The sequence below is a fragment of the Danio rerio genome, chromosome 13 (genome assembly GCF_052040795.2).
Source record: "Danio rerio strain M-AB ecotype USA chromosome 13, GRCz13ab, whole genome shotgun sequence".
NCBI lineage: Eukaryota > Metazoa > Chordata > Actinopteri > Cypriniformes > Danionidae > Danio > Danio rerio.
Window position 1 is genome coordinate 12,077,485 of NC_141033.1, and position 22,516 is coordinate 12,100,000.

Sequence of the window (22,516 nt, forward strand, 5' to 3'; positions counted from 1 at the left end):
GCAAAGTTATTTGTTGATAGTGAGTTATGGAGACATTGATGGCTTTGGTGAGATCGACGAGTAAACATAAGGTAAGTAGTGTATGGAAATATATTTTATATTGAATTGCAGATTTAAAATACATACAGTATACAATAAGGGTTCATAATTTCACAGGTTGTAAACCTTTTATTCATTAAACACCCCATATAAAACCCAAGCACTGAATAAGAATACTAATGTACTCACGCAGGTGCATATACAGTACATTTGCAGATAGCAATAGGTTGTCACCATCCTTGCATAATTCTTTATATGTATACAATACTTGAAGAAATGTACATCGTAAACTTAATATACTTCTTTGCGTGATGGATATCTTATTGTTACTCCCCTTTTACGCAAACATTATGGTTTGTTCTTTTGCAATTTAAAGAAAAGTACAACGTTATTTCACTGTACTTACGCGGTACCTTTTATGCTAAATATCTGGTTGTTATCCCCTTATTACCCGAGCATTACAGTTTGTTCCCTTATACTTACGTAAACGTTATTTATACTTACACTATAGGTACAGAAAAGTACACCGTTATTTCACTGTACTTACGCGGTCATTTTCGTGATGAACATCTGGTTGTTACCCCCTTTTTACCCAAGCATTACGGTTTGTTCCCTTATACCTACACATACGTTCATTATACTTACACAGTACGTACAGAAAAGTACACTGTAATTTCACTGTACTTACGCGGTACTTTGCGGGTTGTAAAAGAAAGCGTTACCAAAAAAAATAAACATTTCTGTGCTTTACGCAATAGCCACCAAGTGGCACAAGGAACAACCGATTTTCCATTGATTTACATGTAGTTAACATTTAGTATGTTTTAATAAATACTAAATATTTCCTAAAAATTGCACTTAAAAAAAATGAAAACAAGACTAATTTTTAAAATACAAACTTATTACATCATATATCATATCATCATAGCAATCTGCTAAAGTTTTAAGTAAAAAGACTGTAGCCTACTGTCATTTATTTGACAAAAAACAAACTGGCCAGCACATTCAACTGTCCTAAGTCACAATTGGGCTATTTCAATAATAATAAAAAAATAATAATAATATTAATAACAAAATAATATTAAATAAATAAATAAATAAATAAATAAATAAATAAATAAATAATAGAATAATAATTAATTCTACAGATTTTTTTCTAGCCTCTTTAGTTGAAAAAAAAGTACATTTAAAAATTCCTATTATTATTAACAATAGCCAAAAATATTCAAAATATTTTAATATGGTCAGCCTCTGGTGCTTCATACCTTTTTATTGCTCATTTTTATTTCAGAAATAAAGTTCAAGATTTAGATTTATTTTCCTGTAAAATGTTTTCTCTATTTGAGAACAATACAGTAGTGATTATAGCACCGAAGCAACAGCCGGCAAATGACCGTTTGGTCTTATAGCCTTATTCAATTGATTATTTTTATTATTTATGATGGCATAGCAGTCAAAATAGGACAAATGTGCTCATACCGTTTATGGGACAAATTCATGATCTTTGTCAGTGAGGGTGGGTCCCAGATCACCTTCTGAAGTGGTTTGAGTGATAGGATTTAAATGCGATCAAAATAAAACCTTTTAGTTAGCTAGCAGCTAGCTCTCTGCAACTCTCGCATGGTTGCCCACTGAAGCTGATCAGGGCTGCGCCTGGTCAGCACCTGGATGGGAGACCACATGGGAAAGCTAGGTTGCTGCCGGAAGTGGTGTTAGTGAGGCCAGCAGGAGGTGCCTTTCCTGTGGTCTGTGTGGGTCCTAATGGCCCAGTACAGTGACGGGGACTCTATACTGCTCAGTGAGGGCCATCTTTCAGATGAGACGATAGGAGGTCCTGACTCTCTGTGGTCATTAAAAATCCCAGGATGTCCTTCGAAAAAGAGCAGGGGTTTTACCCCGGCATCCTGGCCAAATTTGCCCACTGGCCTTTGTCTATCATGGCCTCCTAACCATCCCCATATCATAATTGGCTTCATTACTCTGTCTCCTCTCCACCAATCAGCTGGTGTGTGGTGTGGGGCAATATGGCTGCTGTCGCGTCATCCATACACCCCACCCCCCCCCCCCCCCCCCCCCCCCAGTAACCAGAAAAGCACTATATAAATGTAAGGATTTATTATTATTATTATAAAACGAATGAAGTGACCAAACAGCCTCAAAAACACAGACGTGTTTAAAATTACACTTTATTACAATATATATTGAATATAAATATATTATATAATTATATAATATATATTGTATAATATTAAATTACATTAAAAAAATAAAAGGACCTTTTGGCTGTGGGGGGGTGGTTCGCTCGAAATATTGGCTACGGGCATAGCATGTCAATACGGTTTGGTCTTTAGGCTTATATCTACAGTTATACAAAGTTTTACAGTGACAGTAATCTCCTGAGACGAGTAACAGGTACACTGTAAACACCAATGACATGAAATAACAGAAATTATTTATTAGGTCAAACATTATTGGTGTTTATAGTATAAAAAACATACTGTATGTAAAAATGTAAAAGAAAAAAATAGAACATATGTAAAAAAAAAGTATATTCTTCACAATACAGTGAAGAACACAATTGTGTGTGAAGGGAGTCTTGGGGGCGAGAAGCGTCCATTATCTGGAAAAGCAGGGCCAGACGGAATCTACAGACATTTTTTGCTATTTCTGCTCAGAATTTTGTAAAAAAAATCTGCGAAATTATGCAGAATGATTTTGGGAGTTTCATAACTGAAAGCTAAATATATGAAATAAAAAGTAATACCTTTTTAACTTGTATTTAGTTGTTTTTTTTTTTTTTACACACAATTACTTGTACTACCGACACAATGTCTACAACATGTAACTGATATACCAACCCCCTGAACCAATTCTGCACTTCTACACTCAAATTGCAGATTTAAAACACTTTTTTCAAAACACTACACATAATACTCTGCATTTGGCACAATTATCATGCAGAAAATGTCTTGTTTTCACAAGGAACACACTGTCATTTAAAATTTTAAAGTCAGTTTCCCTACTTAGCATACAAACTCAATCACATGAGTTAACACCTGTCACACAGAATTGCAATTTAGAAATCAAAGCTAATCTGGTTCATAACTGGTTCACCGCCCACCCATGTTATTCAGTTGTCTATCTCCCACCATATTATATCTCCATTCCTCAATCCTGTTGAGAATTTTTTTTTCTGCTGAGGGATGGAAAGTGTATGACCGAAATCCACACACACACACACACACACACATATATACCCCTTCTCCAAGCTATAGCAGTTGGTGCTTTTCATGGCTGGATTCGCCATGCAAGGTGACATTTCCCCCACTGCATGGCCAGACCAAAACAGAAAAGGGGATGCAGTATAGCATTGTAACGAGGTGACTGACACGGAGGGATCCATTATGCAGTATTTATTAATCAAGCTCTCACTCAAACATTCAATATGCACTAACGTGCAAACACACAACAACAACAGTCTGTGATGGATAAAGACTGGCGATGAACAGACAGAGAGTTTTACCAGGCATGGATCGAGGGCAGGCTGCAAGTGTCAGAGTCCGTGTATCAGGCGTGGGTCGTGGGCAGGCAACGAAGATCAGAGTCCGTATATCAGGCGTGGGTCGTGGGCAGGCAGAAGGCGAAGCAGAGTCAGAAACAGGCTGGAGTAATGCACGAGGAATCAGGCAGGAATAACGCTCAGAAATGCTGGCCGGGGCTGAACAAGACTTCGCACTGACTGAGCGTTTGGAACTGGCTTATAAAGGGTACGTGGGTCGTTAGCTTGATTCAGAACAGGTGTATGCACAATCAGCGTATGTGGATGATGTAATGTTAGAAGTCCGGAGATGGCGGCCTCTGCTGGCCAGCGAGGGGAATGACTGGGACCGAGTCGGTGACAAGCATATTGCAAATAGTGTATTTTTTATTTTTTTTACTGTAGCTTAAATAAATATTATGAGGGCAAATTAGACTTTTACTAAATAATGAAGTGCAGAGATACATAAAATTTGAAGCCGATCACCACCTTTCATCAAACTATTCAACCTTAATTTTTCTTCTTGTTTTAGGACAATTTCAAAAAAAAATTCTATCTGAGACACTTCAAATTTTGACTACTGTATATACATATATTACGAAAATGCAAATAGCACATTTTGATTTCATGCTGACTTTTGATGAGCTTGTGGTTCCTACTGACGGTAAAATCTTATATTTTACCCTAAAAGGTCAGCTCATGTGCCTGACGCTCCTCATCAGTGTGTCCTTCACACACAGCCCAGGCGGCCTCTACGCAGAGCTCCAGTTCAGTGTCATTCAGGGGACAAACTCAGCCAACACAGCCAATCTCTGATGCTCACTGATATACCAATGGAGACGTTGACAGCAGGTGCATTGAAACCCACCCTGCGTCTCTTTGTTTTAGGAGTGCACTGTTTGCTGAGTGCTCGGGCTGAAGACTCCAAAACGAGGAGCTGAGTGAATGTTCGCGGTGAGCGATGACTTCTTTTGTGAGTGCTCTGTCTGTCAATCAGACACTGGATTTCCAAGTAAGCTTATGAATTTGAGTTTCCAAGAATAAGGGATCAATAGCTATGGGTTATTTGTAAGTGCACACTGGCAGCTCGAGAGAAAAGCGTGCAATGCATTTACGCATTTATGAAACAGCAGGTCTCCACACATTTACCAGTTCTGACAGGACCATAAAGCAGCTGGAGCAGTTGCCACGGCAACGCAGGGCTTGACGGAGGTGTGACATTAGCCTTGCCCTCTGAGGGGGGAGGAGATGAAACTCAATGGAGCACAAGGTCAAGGGGAAACACCTGCATACATCTGCCAAACTCCATACAGAGAGAACGAGAGAAAGAGAGACAGCCATTTAAACGTACATATATAAACTGATAGATAGATAGATGCTAATATGGCTGTAGTGTGTGAATGCGAGAGTGTATGGGTGCGTAAAACATATGCTGGATAATTTGGCAGTTCATTTCACTGTGGCAACCCCTGATTAATAAAGGGACTAAGCCAAAAAGTAAATGAATGAATGAATGAATGAATAATGACAGAATGATAGAGCAATAACACACGGCAGTGTTTAGTAAGAGCCTACACAGTGGACATTGCTCACATTTGTATTGATTTGACTTTCTCTCCACTTTTTTTTTTTTTTTTTTTTTGGAAAAACAGGCTCATTTTACAACTCTCCAAGAGTTAAACTGTTGATTTTTACCATTTTTGAATCCATTAAGCAGATCTTTGTGTCTAGTTGGAGCACTTTTAACTTAGCTTAGCATAGATAACTGAATCGGATTAGCCTATTACTACCTTGCTTAAAAATATCTCCTTGTTGGTCTCCTTGTTGGTCGTGCTGCATAATATCATGGCACCTGCGCAGCCATGGTACATCAGCAAAGTTCCTAATTATTACTTCCAGAATGAGAGTAAAGTTTCTAGATATAGCATTCTAAAAAATAGCAACCTTTTATCTTCTGTTGGTCTTGTTTTCACGAATCCACCTGAGGCCGCTGTGTACGATTTTTGAGATCTCAAAGTTCTATTCATGCCTGCTCGCACAATTCCACTAGAGGCCACTGTCAACTGACTGACCGACCAATTGACTGACCCACCCTCCTCCTTCTCCAAACCCAAATGATAGAGTTTTCAAAAGCACTGACTGACCAGTGCCTGCTCAGTTCAATAGTGTCTGGATGCAGGCTTTATGATGCAAGCTGAGATTGCATCACTCAACGATGCAATGTCAGACACAATGCACTCAAATGGAGTGAGTGATGTCACTGTGATGGGTAGGGTTAGGGGCGGGGTTAGGTGAGCACATTAAAAAGCATTGGATGCAGCTCAGATTGCACTGCACCAGGTCTGCATCCAGACCCCTCTCGCTCAGTTCCCTGTAATAACAGACTTTTGAAAAGCAATCCAGAAAAATAAAGTCCTAGCCTGATTTTTACCACGCTTTCAGATTTTACCACATTCTCACCCTGTTGTTTACTTTATGTAGGCTTGTTTTTGTCATTCCCACTTTCTAAAACCATTCTTAGCCAGACTCGAACCCCACCGTTCTCCTCTCTGCGTCCCAAGTCTGCTGATGTATATGACAATTTAACTGCACAAAATGGTAACAGTGGGAAAGCCATCCATATTAAGGTAGCGGTCAGCTGGTGTATATATATATATATATATATAAACCTCAGCTCAGTTGGCGTTTCTGTGTGGTTTACATGTTCTCCCTGCGTTCGCGTGGGTTTCCCCCACAGTCCAAAGACATGCGGTACAGGCGAATTGGGTAGGCTAAATTGTCTGTAGTGTATGAGTGTATGTGTGAATGTGTGTGTGGAAGTTTCCCAGAGATGGGTTGTGGATGGAAGGGAATCCGCTGTGTAAAAACTTGCTGGACAAGTTGGCAGTTCATTCCGCTGTGGTGACCATGAATTAATAAAGGGACTAAGCCGACAAGAAAATTAATGAATGAATATAGATTTTCACCTTTGCATGAAACTAAACTGTTAAATAATATCCTTGTTCATGTTAATGGTAGTAAATGGTACATGGATTTTTTGGAAGTTTTAAAAAAACACATCTATCCACCTTAAAAGAAATCCATAAGTAATAGTTAAATTCCCTGGTGGTTTGAATGTATTGTTGTGTTTGGTTTCTTTTCTCCCTCTCTTCCTGCCTCTCTTCCTGTTACCTGTATCTCAACTAGGTGTAGGGGAGAGGAAGTTGAGTAATAGCATCTGCTGCTCATTGTCTGGCAAGCTTAAAAGCCTGATAGTTGCAAGCCACATTGAAGCTTTTTTCCAGAGAGAGAGAGAGATCTCTTTCCTGTCTGGTTGTTTTGTTGAAAGATTATTGTTACTGTTGTGCTTAACTTTTTGAAATTAAAATCTGTTGTAAAAGCTTTTGAAACTTTGTGTTTGGAAGCTGTAGGGAGGTGGGTGCCATTTTATTTCTAAAACCCCTTTTCTCTTGTTTGTCAGTTTAAACCAGTGGTCACCAAACTTGTTCCTGGAGGGCCAGTGTCCTGCAGATTTTAGCTCCAACTCTAATCAAATGCACCTGAACAAGCTAATCAAGGTCTTACTATGTATACCTGAAACATCCAGGCAGGTGTGTTGAGGAAAGTTGGAGCTAAACTTTGCAGGGACACTGGGCCTCCCAGGAACGAGACTGGTGACCTCTGGTTTAGACCGTTTTACTCCCTAACTAGCTAGAGTGTACTTTTGTTTTGTTTTTTTGTTTTTTTGGCCTTTCCCCCTCCTGAAGTCTATTTTAGCGTCCCAGTTTTGTTTTATTGTTATACATTTCTGTTACTAAATTCTTTAACTTGATTTTAGTGTTGTCGTGAAGGCAGGGCACTGATCGACACTCGCCCCAATCAACACAATTTTCACTGTTGCTCCCACTCCTAGATATTTAACATCAGAGATGTAACGTAATCCAAAAGACTTCCGTTTGGGTTCATAAATATATTTTGAAGCAAACCAATGGGCTTCTTTATAAGCAAAAATCCATATTTAAAACTTCATAAACTATTCTATTTACCAGGTCTATGTCTTACATTTTATAGTGACTCTCTAGTTAACACGTTTACTAGTTGCATGCAATAATTTAGCAGACACGGTTATTAAAAGTGACTTACAGAAGCAATTACAAAGCTGGAATTAGTCATTATATTATTAAATATAATCCAATTGTGTTTGTATGAAAGAAGAAAGACATACATCTAGAAAAACTTAAGGGCGAGTAAATTCTGGGGTAATTTTTCTTTATTGAGTGAACTAATCCTTTAAGATGCACTTTTGTTAATTCACCCTTAATGAAAAACCACATTAGAGTCACCGTTGCTTCACACATGAAATCACAATGAAATTTCTTTGGAACACACGTGAAACAAATAAAATGTGCTGTTTTGGAATGGTGTTTTTTTAATGTAAAAGAAAAAGTTTGCCACATCAAAATGTTCCAAGACAATGTTTTGAAAGGAATACAGTACATCCAGGTTCTTATTGCAGAAAAAAAGTTCAACAGGCAGCCTGATACAAAGACACTGAAGAGCTGTATTTTGCGACAGTCTTTTTACAAGGCTACTTGCCACAAAACAAAGAATTCTGAGGGGTAATAGTTTATTATTATTTTTTTAATTAAAGACAAAACTGACAGAAACTAAAATGGCTGAGTGGAGTATACGCTAACCTATATATTTTTCAGTCACAAAATGGCAGCAAACAGTCAAAAACAGTGGCACAGGAAATGAGAATGTAAATATGGAAATTAATGTATACTCTGACAGGTAAAGTGGAAGTAAAGCAGTAGGTCAAGTTTACATTATTTTTTAAATTGGTTTCCACTTTACTGAAAAAATATTAAATTAACCATTTGGAAAAAAGGGCACTGCCATCTTTGACTATTGCTTTGTTTGAAGTCACGGGGTTGGTTCGGTTCCCTCAGCTAAACAGATACAGAAGGGGTCAGTCACACTGAACACTTTTTGTGTTGAGGCACATTTTAAAAATGATTTATTATTGGTCTCGAGAGCTGCTTATGCGTCTTGCATTTTTTCCCTTGCGCACCGTGCGCTCACAGTTAAAAAAGTAAACTCTAAGCAGAAAAACCGCATCACATCACTCACGTCTTTTTCATTCTCCAATCAAATGAAAGCAGAGGTGGGGTTTCCGTTGAGGCGACAGCAGTGTTTGTGTTGTCAAGACAAAAACAGAGACTTTTAAAGATGGGAAGAGGCTTGTGGTTGCTGTTTTGAGTTATCCAGAGCTATATGACTTCACTATTCTTGAATACCACCATTTTATTAAATATTAAAATTATATTAATATCCACAGCAACACTCTCGCTCAATACCCAGCTGATAATCGTTGTCTAGCGACATAAAAAAAGAGCACAGCTTTTGGGTTTGTTCAATATAGTCATTAAAGTGGAAATCAATTTACAAAATAATGTAAATGGACTGCTTTACATCCACTTTAAGAGGATTGGAAGTACTAGAATGAGCGTGTGTTATAAGTTTCATCGGGTTCTTATTGCTTATATATACAAATTCTCAATTACTAGAATACTTAATTCTGTTGAGTAATAACTTATGTTATTCTGAAATAACAACCGCTAAATAAAACAGGCTCATCCGAGAACTCTAAATGACCTTGACCATCAATTTAATATGTTCACATCCACATACTTAAAACAACATTTATTTGCATCTGTTTGTCTGTCATGCCATGGTTTTTGACTGTTTGGAGCTATCCTGTGACTGAATAATACATAGCTGAATGTCACTGAATAATGCACATGTTATTATATGCTTCATCAGCTTCACTTAGCCGTCTATTTTTTTCAGCTTTGTGTTTAATTAAACAATTAATAAAGTATTATGGCTCAAAACAATATTTTGTGCCTAATTTTTTTTGTTTTGTGGCATGTATTTGTGAAATAAGCAGGATAAAGTACAGGGTGGGCCATTTATATGGATACACCAATGGTGTCCACAATCGGTCCTGGAGGGCTGGTGTCCTGGAGAGTTTAGCTCCAACCCTAATTAAACACACCTGAACAAGCTAATCAAGCTCTTCCAGGCAAGTGTGTTGAAGCAAATTGGAGCAAAGATCAGCAGGACACTGGCCCTCCAGGATCGACTTTGGACACCCTTGGGATACACCTTAATAAAATGGAAATGGTTGGTGATATTAATGGTCTGTTTGTGGCACATTAGTATATGTGAGTGGGCAAACTTTTCAAGATGGGTGATGACCATGGTGACCATTTTGAAGTCTAACATCTTGGATCCAACTTTTGTTTTTTCAATAGAAAGAGGGTTATTTGACATATCAAACCTATTGGGAATTTCACAAGAAAAACAATGGTGTGCTTGGTTTTAACGTACCTTTATTCTTTTATGAGTTATTTACAAGTTTCTGACCACTTATAAAATGTTTTCAGTGTGCTGCTCATTGTGTTGGATTGTCAATGCAACCATCTTCTCCCACTCTTCACACACTGATAGCAACACCACAGGAGAAATGCCAACACAGGCTTTCAGTATCCATAGTTTCAGATGCTGCACATCTTGTATCTTCACACCATAAACATTAGCCTTCAGATGACCCTAAAGATAAAAGTCTAAGGGGGTCAGATCGGGAGACATTGGGGGCCATTCAACTGGCCCACGACCACCAATCCACTTTTTAGGAAACTGTTCATCTAGAAATGCTCAGACCTGACACCCATAATGTGGTGGTCCACCATCTTGCTGGAAAAACTTAGAGGGTTGGAGAAGAGGGTTGCATTGACAATCCAACACAATGGGCAGCACATTGAACACATTTTGAAAGTGGTCAGAAACCTGTAAATAACTCATAAAATAATAAAGGTAAATTAAAACCAAGCACACCATTGTTTTTCTTGTGAAATTCCTAATACATTTGTTGTGTCGAATGACCCTTTTCCTATTGAAAAAACAAAAGTTGGATCCAAGATGGCCGACTTTAAAATCGCCACCATGGTCACCACCCATCCTGAAAAGTTTGCCCCCTCACATATTCCTGTTCCCATTTTATTAAGGTGTATCCATATAAAAGGCTCACCCTGTTTATTCATGGTTGTTATTGCAGTACAAAGGCATTCAGTTTTATTAAGTAAGCCTGTCAGGCTTTATTCAGCAATAACAACCATGCCTAACAAAACGTAGCTTGAAATGTTGTAACTCAGAAATGTTGACCACTCAGAATCAAGTATTACAGAAAAGAGTGTATTATGTGTGTTTGACATATTGGTCATGATTTTCCTGTGAGGGCAAGTACAAGCAAATGTTGCTAAATAAAGATGTATAGAGATGAATAAAGATTTAAACAAAGTCAACAATGTTTAGAGGTTGTCCACTTTTGAGGTAGTCCGACACTATCTACTTTCCTCCACTAACTCATGTGTTCGAATGAAACGTGCTGTGAGAATACGTACCGAAAGAAAGCATTCATGTTTCACTGTACCAAAACACACATATCATGATCAAAATTATAGATTTAATTATTTTGCCTTTCCGTTGGTAACATTGGTTTATTCATGCAACAGTATTTAGGCACAGCATAGAACACTCCTGCAAATGTGATGTGAAGCCTGACGAGTAAAAAGCCTCAACAAAATCTGAAGACAAGTGGTCACAAGAGACACATTTGAGAGCATGTTAATATGTCTCGGCTGACCACTTGAGATCAGATTACTGAAAATGCTTACTACCAGGTGGAAACGGGGCCAGTGCTGAGACAGAGCTGGTGGCTGAGTCATCGAGGCAGTGGCTGAAGTAGTTCAGAGGGGTCAGAAGTGTCTCCTTTAACCTCCTTTAACCTGGACGAGCTGATAAAGAATCCACAGAGTCCACAAAGTTTGCTTTTCACATTCTCTGCAGGGGTATGAAGGCGGCTCACTATTTCTTCTTCGCAGTTACATTCTTACAGACCCAACTCATGCCATCCTGAAACAAAAGAACACTTAAAATGAAATAAGGTCTAATGGAAATTATGGAAACCTAAATTTAAGCTAATATTAAAGCTAGAGCAACAGCAAGATCCTAACCTCCCTTCAAAGCTCCCTAAAAAGCTTGACAAAGCCAACAATCTGAAATCTTCTTTAAGCTTCTACTTCTTCTGAGACCAAATTTGAAAAGGCAACTCCTCCTCCAGACTGATCTGAAGTTTTATGCAACACATCTTTTGTAACTGACATGAAATCTTAAAAATGAAACATGATACATTGTGGAAATGTGCTAACAACGTTCAAATACTTGATAGCAGCTGGCTTACACATGCTTGAAACATACTGATTCAATGAATCAAATAATAACACTAATACATGCTATAAGCAGGCTAAATCATGACAGAAACAGTATCAACACGTTAATTCATGCTAGCAACATGCTAGCAACAATTTAAATAATTCATCCATTCATTTTCTTTTCAGCTTAGTCCCTTTATTAATCTGGGGTCACCACAGCGGAATGAACCTCCAATTTATCCAGCACTACACTACATACAAATCCAACTCTATAAACAATTTAGTTTACTCAGTTCACCTATAGGGCATGTCTTTGGACTGTGGGGGAAACCAGAGCACCCGGAGGAAACCCACACAAACATGGGGAGAACAAACAAACTCCACACAGAAATGCCAACTGACCCAGCTGAGGCAATTAAATTAATAAAAACATTAATTAATTAATGTAAAATCATGCTAAGTCATGTTAGCAACAGTTATTGGTGCTAGAAATATGAGGAATGTGCTTAATGATGTCAACATGCTAATTCAGACTAGATAGAAACATGCTAATCCATGTCAAACACCACTAACATTTCTGACAGCAACAGGTAAAACATGTTCATGCTTTCATGCTAACAAAATGTTAACACATGCCAATAACATGCCATTTTATCATAAAAAAATACTATCACAATCTCAGTTTAAAGTTCATGCTAGCATAGTAATCGATGACAAAATACTAATTTATGCTAGAAAACTTGGTAATTAATGACAAACAGTAACAACATTCTTGATAACTTGAAACATGCTATTTTAGGCTAAAAACATGTTAACAAAATGCTAATTCATGTGATCAACATTATAGTTTATGCTGGAAACATGCAGGAAAAATGCTAATGCGTTAAATCATCAACAAACAAAAAAAAACACTAACATGTCAGTTCATTCTAACATCATGATATGAAAATTTGTTTTAGATCATGAAACTTATTTTAGAAACATGCTAATTCATGATAGAAACAGTAACATTAATTCACGCAAGCAACTTGTCAATTCGAGCTAAAAACATACTAGCAACATGTAAATTCATGCTAATTGTGTGCTAATTCAGTTTACTCAGATGTTACGTACTTGTCATGCTAACGTCAAAGTACTTTATGTTAGAAATGCTAATTAGGCAACAGTAACATGCTAAGTTATCCTAGTAGGATAACTTAGGTAAGCAACATAGTTAATAATTATAAAACTGTGTAAGGAACATGCTAATTTATGTCAGAATACAAATTTAGGCTAAAAAAATTAAACAAAATGCTAATAACATGTTACTTCATCATAAATGCTGTTCATCAATCATCAGAAATTCCTCATAAATACATTGTGTTAACATCTAGAAACAGGAATATGTCCAGCAACATGTCCAGCCTTGGTAGCAAAATGCTACTTCATGTGGCTTTGTCAAGATAACATTAAATTTTTCCATCAAACTACTTTAATTTTATTTATAAAATAGCTTCTATGCTAAATTTCTACACTACATACCACTTTAATTTCAGATTGCAATCAAAATGTAAACCATTTTCAAGTAGTTTAACAAAAAATCTTTCTGGAACAAATTGCATAGCCCAGCTTTATGGTAGTCACTGACCTGGACTCCCTCTCCTGTAAGAGCAGAGCAGGACTGAATTTGCCACATTCTGTCCCGGATGATGTGCAGGTTCAGTCCCTCAGCGATCTCAGAGGCCGGAGCAGCGGTCAGCAGGTCTTGCTTATTCGCAAAAATTAAAACAGGCACACCGCTAAGTTTCTCCTCATCCAACAGCTCAGCCAATTCCTGCACACCACATAAACAATTCAACAAAAACAACTAGGAAGTAGAAGCTTACACAATTTCTTTCTTTGAGATTTCTTTGAGTTAGTATAATACAGTATAACGCAGTGAATGTATAGTGGAAGGAATGAGACGTATGCATACACAAGATAGCAATAATAAGCAGGTTTGCTAAATTATATACCTGTCCCGTTTCCTCAAATCTCTTCCTGTCTGCGCTGTCTATAACATAAATCTGAAATGCAAACCAGAATGTCAAAAATAATCACACGAAGCAACACATAAGAAACATTGCTTAAAATAAGAAATTTAAATAAACTGCGTAAATTTTTTTATGACTTAAAATCTAAGTATAAGAAGGAATACAAGTAATAGTAGGTGCCAGTTTGTTACATTTATAAGATCTATTTCAAGCTGTATTCAGCATTGATAATAAGAGATTTATGTGCACCAAATATTACAATAATTTCTCAAAGATCATGACACTGAAGAGATTGCTGTATAAATCAACTCTGCATCAAAGCAATAAATTACATTTCAACCTAGCGTATACACTCACTGGCCACTTTATTAGGTACACCTGTCTAACTGCTCGCTAACGCAAATTCATTCATTCATTTTCTTGTCGGCTTAGTCCCTTTATTAATCTGGGGTCGTCACAGCGGAATGAACCGCCAACTTATCCAACAAGTTTTTACGCAGCCAGCCACAACCCATCTCTGGGAAACATCCACACACACACTTTACAGACAATTTAGCCTACCCAATTCACCTGTCTTTGGACTGTGGGGGAAACCGGAGCACCCGGAGGAAACCCATGCGAACGCAGGGAGAACATGCAAACTCCACACAGAAACACAGAAACGCCAACTAAGCCGAGGCTCAAACCATAAACACACAGGAAACACTCACAAGCATGTCAGTATTTTCAAAGTAGTTTCTCCAGTATGGCCTTATCTTCCTCTGGCCTCCAATGTCCCAGACATTCAGTTTGAAGCCCTGAGACTGAACGCTCTTAATATTAAAGCCCTGCCAAGGACAGAAGAATTAGAAGCAACTGGGCAAAATTGTGCTGTGTGAATGCAGGAGAACAATGAAGGTGTAAGGACGTAAGAGATTATACTATAAAAGTGTAGAAAAAACTTTGCAACTCTTTTCAAAGCAATTTGTAGTTCCTGCAAAAGAGAGATAATTCCCAGGCCTTTGTGTGTTTTACCTGCGTTGGGGTGATGTGACTAATATCCTCTGAAGCAAGCTGTTTGAGAAGTGTCGTCTTTCCACCATTGTCTAAGCCGAGGAGGAGAATGCGCACCTCCTGGTCTGGGGCACTTTTTAGTTTTCGAAGGATTGACAATAAACCCTGGAATAAACATAGAATGGCAAAATACAAACAAACACAAACTGAATTAAAATTTTACCAAAACATTTATGAAAAAAGTACTGTTTCTCTAAGTGAAAAAGCGTATTTAACAAAGTATGAAAAAACTAAAATAATATGTAGCTTTTTTTGTGATGAACGTTTTATTGTCTTTAGATTAACAAAAAAAAAACAGACATTCAAACATTCAAACAAACAAACAAACAAACAAACAAACAAACAAACAAACAAACAAACAAACAGACAAAGAAACAGGGCAGGGGGAGCAAGAGCAACAGACACATCAACAATATTTCAATCTTAAAGAAGAGGGAAAAAACTGGGGAAAAAACTTTATATGGTCATACCTTTACATCAGTAGTCCCAAACTTAATTCCTGGAGGGCCACAGCTCTGCATATTTTGTCTCCAACCACCTCCAACTCACACCTGCCTAATAGTTCCTTGTAGTCTTGAATACCTTGATTAGTTGGATCAGCTGTGTTTGATTAGGGCTCTGCAAAACTGCATAGCTGCGGCCCTCCAGGAATCCAGTTTGAGACCCATGCTGTCTAAAATGTTGGAAGAGAAATGATGTTTGGCTTTTTTATAATATGTGCTATTGTACCTTCACAAGTCACTATTTTAAGAATTCTATGAATTCAAATTTTTTTGCACACATGTGCGGAGTGATCCAGTTTTGTATGATTGCCTTCTTTGCAGCTGTAAAACCAGCAAACAACATTCTCCTTTTTAGTGTATTTATACAGAAATTAGAAATCGTCATTGAGAAGACAAGAACCAGGATTAGACACATAACCAACTTGTTGTAAAAAGGACAAAACAAGAAGAAATTCACAAGAGAATTCACAAGAGAAAAGTACCTGAAGATACAGTGTCACAGATATGACAGTTGTAGTTCGACTGCAGTTTCATTTAAAACCTCTTATAAGGAGTTATGTATGATTTGGATATGATGAGCTAAGTTTTTAGAACTTAAGATTAGACCACACCTTGTCCCAGTCCATCGATAAATCCAAATCTGTTAGTCCACGAATTATATGTAGATATTAATTTGTTAGCGGCGAGGCAGTGGCGCAGTAGGTAGTGCTGTCGCCTCACAGCAAGAAAGTTGCAGGTTCGAACCTCGGCTCAGTTGGCGTTTCTGTGTGGAGTTTGCATGTTCTCCATGCCTTCGTGTGGGTTTCCTCCGGGTGCTCCGGTTTCCCCCACAGTCCAAAGACATGCGGTACAGGTGTATTGGGTAGGCTAAATTGTCTGTAGTGTATGAGTGTGTGTGTAAATGTGTGTGTGGATGTTTCCCAGAGATGGGTTGTGGCTGGAAAAGCATCCACTGCGTAAAAACTTGCTGGATAAGTTGGCGGTTCATTCTGCTGTGGCGACCCCGGATTGGTGAAGGGACTAAGCCGACAAGAAAATTAATGAATGAATGGATAATTTGTTAGCTTGTTATTTTGAAATTGATTTTTTAATTAATTTATTTAGTTTAATTATTGAAATATATTGTAAGATATATATTAGGGCTGGGCAATTAATCTAAAAGTAATCAAAATCGACATTTATAACATATAACTGATCAAAATCTTCCCGGTCAATTTTTTCAATTACTTTTCCTACCGCGTGTGGAGTCAGGTGACCCTGCTCTTTTAATACTGATTTCTACTTCTGCGGCCACTTTGCAGCCACATCTGATTCTGGTCAAGTAAGATGATGGACTCATTCTTGAGTCTTACTTTGAACTGCACTGATGATGATTGGAGGCTGCGCCAGAGATGCCTTTAGACAACATATTTTCCATTAATTCCTTCAATTTCTTTTCGGTACAGTCCCTTTTATTAATCTGGGGTCGACACAGCAGAATGAACCAAGATCTTATCCAGCATATGTTTTACGCAGCAGATGCCTTTCCAGCTACAACCCACTACTTGGAAACACCCATACACACTAAATCACACACATACACTACGCCAATTTAGCCTACCCAATTCACCTGTACAGCATGTCTTTGGACTTGTGGGGGAAACCGGAGCACCCGGAGGAAACCCACAAGAACACGGGGAGAACATGCAAACTCTACAGAGAAATGCCAACTGACCCAGCCGAGGCTCGAACCAATGGCCTTCTTGCTGTAAGGAGCTCATGCTACCCACTGCACCATCGTGTTGCCCATTTAAGTCATTACTTATATTAACATATTTGTTTACAGAAGATGCAAGAAGTGACCTGTTAAAATATTATTTACATGATATACTAGAGTTATTTAATTTGAGATACTCCTTATTTTCTACTTTAAATATGAAAAACATTGAAAATAAAAAAAAGTTATTTATTAACGTTTTTATATGAAAAGTTTGTTTTAGGCAATGTGTGCTTTAATTTCACTTGTTCAGTGTTAATGTTCAATAAATAATCACAGATAGTTAAAAGTGTGAGTTTACATCAGTTATTTTAAAATCCAGTAATGCACTCTTCATTCAGAAATATCTCACTTGTAATATGTGAGCATGTTTACTGCACAAAACCTGTCAGTACCATCCATTTTTCGTAATCGAGTTAAAATGATTAGCTAATTGAGATTTTAGATTTTAGGCCAAATGCCCAGCCCTAATATAAATAGCCATTTAAAAATGTTACACATTTTGTACTGGTGTGTTCATGGATTAATCCCTTCATGTTAAATGTCAGTGTAGGAAAACTTACATACAATATAATTCTACTTATTTGTACTTAATTTTTGTTGATAAAACATAAGCATTGACAAACTACTGCAGAATAAAACCTTGATCACCTTTTTTTTACCTAAAAGTTAACATTTATGCCAGAAAATTACATTTATTTTCTTGGAACAATTTTCAGAGTAATATTTTCAGTACAACAACATTTGAAGTGGATCAAAAAAGATTTTTAAAACATACTAAGACAAGAATAAGTGCTGATCCATAGATTTAGGACAACTTTGACGAAAGGTTTTGATACACCTCACATGTTGATTACTGTATATCGTTGTCATGTTCTGATCTAAGTAAATATGTAGGTTTTATCTTTTCTAACAATTGACGTTAAAATGTCATGTTTATTAACAAACACTACTATAACATTAAACGTAATTTTACACACACAGAAGGTCGATTAAAACGCGGATTTCAGATTTGTGCTTAGTTTATTGTATAATTTCTTGACTGGATTTGCTTAATGAACTTAAAGTAACAGGAATGGAACTGAGACTGAGCCCCGCTCATACATCAGTCTTCATCTCTACAGAAAACACGACACTTCGGCTAATGATCAAAACCTCACGCGCCGACTTCTGGTTTCGAAAGCTCAATTCATAACAAACAACACAAAGACAGGACTAGAGACCGATAACTTCTCACCATCTTTCTGCAAGTACCTTTCGAGACGCCGACGCTGGTTACTAGGGGGAGTTAAGTGACGTCACTTGCTAGTGGCGTCATTATAAAGGAGCCGCCGTCGTTCCTTTCACAACTGGGTTTCAGAGTCATTTTAGGTATTAGCACAAAAGTATGAAAATAAATGGGTTTATAACTGAATACATAAAAAGGTAAACCTAAACATTTAACCTACATTGCGACTTACCTTTTGACTGCTTTAAAGTCTAGACCTCATTAGGTTAATATAATAATGATAAATTTCTTACTATTTACTCCTCATCAAGTGGTTCCAAAATGGCTTCCTTCTAACAGAAGATTTATTTTGAAGCCATTGACTTCCTAAGTGGGATAAACCAATACTTTGGAAGTCAGTGATAAGACATTTACAGCTTTCTTTAAAATAAAAAGGTTTGAAACAACAGTGGTGTAAAGTAACTAATTACAACCCTGCTAAAAAATCCAGCTTAAACCAGCCTAGGCTGGTTGGCTGGTTTTAGCTGGTCGACCAGGCTGGTTTTAGAGGGGTTTTGGCCACTTCCAGGCTGGTTTCCAGCCATTTCCAGCCTGGTCTTAGCTGGTCAGGCTGGAAAATGACCAGCCAAATACTAAAGGGAATACTAAAATTACTGTAATTGAGCAGTTTTTATCAAGAATTGTAATTTATTAAGTAGTTTTAGAAATATGTACTTTTACTTTCTCTTGAGTAAATTTTTAGTGCTGTAAATTTACTCCACTACTTTCCTTCAACCTGCAGTCACTACTTTATTTTTTCTTGTCTATGGTGATTTTAAAAAATCAGTCTTGTGATTCCTGTCCATTCAAAGGTAAATTACATTATCATGAACTACTTCAAGACATGGGTCATTTATAATTGCAGCAAACTGTTTAGAAGTGTTAAAAGTGTCCAAGTTGATGTCCAAAATCTTTACATGCATTTACCCAGAGACTGTTTAGATGCATGTCACTGATGAGAAGATGATGAATGTTTACTGTACAATGACCAAAATGGCCTTAAACACCCAGCAAGCACAAGATGTCAACATGACATCAGATTGACATTGTATTGCATATTTTCTTTGGGACTGAAAATCAGATTGACATCAGAATTCAACCTCAGGCCAACGTCAATGTCCAACATCCAACCTAAAATCAACCAAATATCAAATGTTGTTACAGCTTGACGTTGTGTGGATGTTGCCACTATGACGTCTATCAGACGTTGGATTTTAGTTGCCATAACCGATGAATTAATGTCAGTATTTGACATCAATATGACGTTGGTTTAAGATTTTGGCTCTCGCTGGATTTTGGTCATTTTCTACCATAACCTAAAATCAACTAAATATCAACGTCATTTGATGTCATTATTGGACATCAAATGACGTTGTCCTTAGACGCTGGCTAGACCTTTTATTTTAAGCTTATATCGCACACTACTTTTTTGGGAGATATCCAGCTGCAGACCCGCAGACAGGAAGTGAGGCGAACCATGAGGTTCATCCATTGGGGTGAATAGCATATACACTGTCACAAGAATGGTAATATGATTTGTACTAGGACATTTTATGTAAAATTAACTAATTATTAATCTACATCATTAGTATTTTTAATGATTAATTTTGATCAATCTTATAAACCAAAACATGTTTAACTAAGTTATAATGAGATATTAGTTAATGTTTGCTTTCTAACAAATACTTAGACAGAGAACACTTCAAGGTCAGAAATGAGAGTAAACCATATTAGTAAAATATATATTGCTGCTTCAATGCATTAGATGCAGTAAGAGCTCTCCCAAGTATGATCATAATATTTATATGTATTTATTACAATACAGAAATACTTAAGACAGATAAATTGTTTATTACTTGATATTCAATTTGCAGTTGTGATAAAATATTTTAATTCATTTTTGCTTCTTAACAAATTCATAGACATACAAGAGTGGTCGTTTTACGTCAAATGGTAAACATGGCACAAATGCTAGTCAAATAATTGCAACACTTTACAATAAGGTTGCATTAGGTTAATGTAATAGTTAACATGATATGATGTCATAATGAACAAGACATCTGTTAAGCATTACTTGATATGTCTTCATGTTAACTAAATATATATGAATTATGTTAGTAATGCATTAGTTATGTTAACATTTAACAGCGATTTCGTTCAGCATTACATAACTTTTGTTAGTGTAACTTCTCAACATTACTTGCTCTTTTTTGCAACTCGAGCTTATAGTTTTCACAATTATGGCTTTAAATCTGGCACCCCTAAATGGTTTTCTTGTTCATTCGCTTCCCTTCGGCTTAGTCCCTTTATTCATCAGGAGTTGCCACAGCAGAATGAACCGCCAACTTATCCAGCATACGTTTTACACAGCAGATGTCCGTCCAGCAGCAACCCAGTACTGGGAAACACTCATACATACTCATTTACACACACACACTACAGACAATTTAGTTTATTCAATTCACCCATAACACGTTTTTGGACTGTGGGGGAAACCAGAGCACCTGGAGGAAACCCACATCAAGACGGGAAGAACATGCAAACTCCACACAGATATGCCACCTGACTCAAATCAGCGACATTCTTGCTGTGAGGAGACAGTGCTAACTAACCACTGTGTCGCCTAAATGGTTTTCTCAGAGTTGCTATACTATAATCTTCCAATTATGAACTTTCCGGATTACATTTTGAGACACAACAGTACAATTATGAGATAAAAAAATTGCAATATCTTCACTGGGGAAAGAAATGGACTTAGATTTGTATCTAACAATTCCACTGTTATCATCCAGGAAAAAACCAGTGCTAAGGCACTTTCTGAGAAAAGTTGTTGCATTAGAATCATTAAACGGGTCTGTTATAAGGTAAAACAAACTTAAAAAGTAGAAATATAATGTAATGTATATTTATTTAGCAAATTTATTGTATCTGGCAATGCAACCAAAGCACTTCACTATCATGAACACCACCACCAGTGTGAAACATCCACTTGGACGCCACAGGATAATGGCGCCAGTGCGCTCACCATACACCAGCTACTGGTGGAGTGGAGAGACAGTGATAGAGCCAATTCGGTGGATGGGAATGATTGGGAGTCCATGAAGGTAAGGGCCAATGGACGGAATTTAGCCATACATTCCGACTCTTTACGAGTAGTGCCATGAAACTTTTAACGACCACAGAGAATCAGGATCTCAGTTTAAAGTCTCATCAGAAAGATGGCGCCTGACAGCAGAGTGTCCCCTTCACGTTACTAAGGCATTAGTACTCACACAGACCACAGGTTGAGCACCCCCTACTGGCCTAACTAACACCACTTCCAACGGCAACCCAGTTTTCCCATGTGGTCTCCTATCCAGGAACTGACCATACTCAGCCCTGCTTAGCTTCAGTAAGTAACAGGTCTTGAGCTGCAGGGTGATATGGCTGTAAAAACTACTCATAAATACCTAGAAATAGCCACTATTCATCAAACACCCAAGCAGCAAAGGACAAAAATAAAGAAACTATTCAATTTGACAACATTTAACTTTAGGTTAAACTATGAATTCATTTTATAAGACTCTTGCTGTTGTGCTCAGGTTTCATTATGAGTATTATGTATTAAACTTAATCTATTGATGATAATCGTTATACAATATTGTGATAAATTGATTATTTAGCAATAATGATTATAGCACAGGTCTCAAACTCAATTCCTGGAGGGCCGCAGCTCTGCACAGTTTAACTCCAATCCTAATTAAACACAGCTGATGCAACTAAACAAAGGGTTCAGACTCTCTTGAACACCTTGATTATTTGGATCAGAGGTGTTTGATTAGGGTTCGAGTAATGTCGCAGTCACTCTAGAGCAGTGGTTCTCAAAGTGGGGGTCGGGACCCCCCGAGGGGTCGCGTGGCAATGAAGGGGGGTCGCCTGGTGATTTCCAAAAATCTATTTTATTAAACCATAAGAATTAACATATTTTATCCATAACTATACTGAAAATAAAAATAGTCGTTTATAGTTACTATATACTATATAGTTACTATAGTAGCTTATAGTTACTAGTTTTATTGGATTGCGACCCCTGGGGTAATTACATTATATT

At 37.4% G+C, this 22,516-nt stretch overlaps 1 protein-coding gene across 14 annotated transcripts; it reads right to left on the reverse strand.

Annotated features, from left to right (window-relative positions):
* Positions 1-7,808: 7,808 nt before the first annotated feature.
* arl3a (ARF like GTPase 3a) lies at positions 7,809-18,453 on the reverse strand. 14 transcript variants are annotated; one of them, XR_015505136.1, is made up of 8 exons: positions 18,414-18,453; positions 14,862-15,005; positions 14,558-14,674; positions 13,830-13,880; positions 13,463-13,648; positions 10,882-11,536; positions 9,706-9,799; positions 7,809-9,566 (listed from the first exon to the last, which is right to left on the reverse strand). XR_015505136.1 is itself a non-coding variant. In NM_001017827.3 (7 exon segments), coding segments are annotated over 4 exon segments (291 nt in total). In that variant the 5' UTR covers positions 14,564-14,674; positions 14,862-15,005; positions 15,148-15,173; positions 15,371-15,398; the 3' UTR covers positions 11,066-11,488.
* Between the last annotated feature and the right edge of the window lie 4,063 nt (positions 18,454-22,516).

What these genes read in the sequence shown, in the direction of transcription:
- arl3a (XM_087277911.1), bottom strand. Translation starts at nt 15,421, where the DNA reads ATGCAGAGCTGTGGCCCTCCAGGAATTAAGTTTGGGACTACTGATGTA. An exon ending in TTGGGACTACTGATGTAAAG is followed by an intron (nt 15,006 to 15,370) that starts GTATGACCATAT and finishes TGTTTATTCCAG; the next exon opens with GGTTTATTGTCAATCCTTCG. An exon ending in GTCACATCACCCCAACGCAG is followed by an intron (nt 14,675 to 14,861) that starts GTAAAACACACA and finishes TGTCCTTGGCAG; the next exon opens with GGCTTTAATATTAAGAGCGT.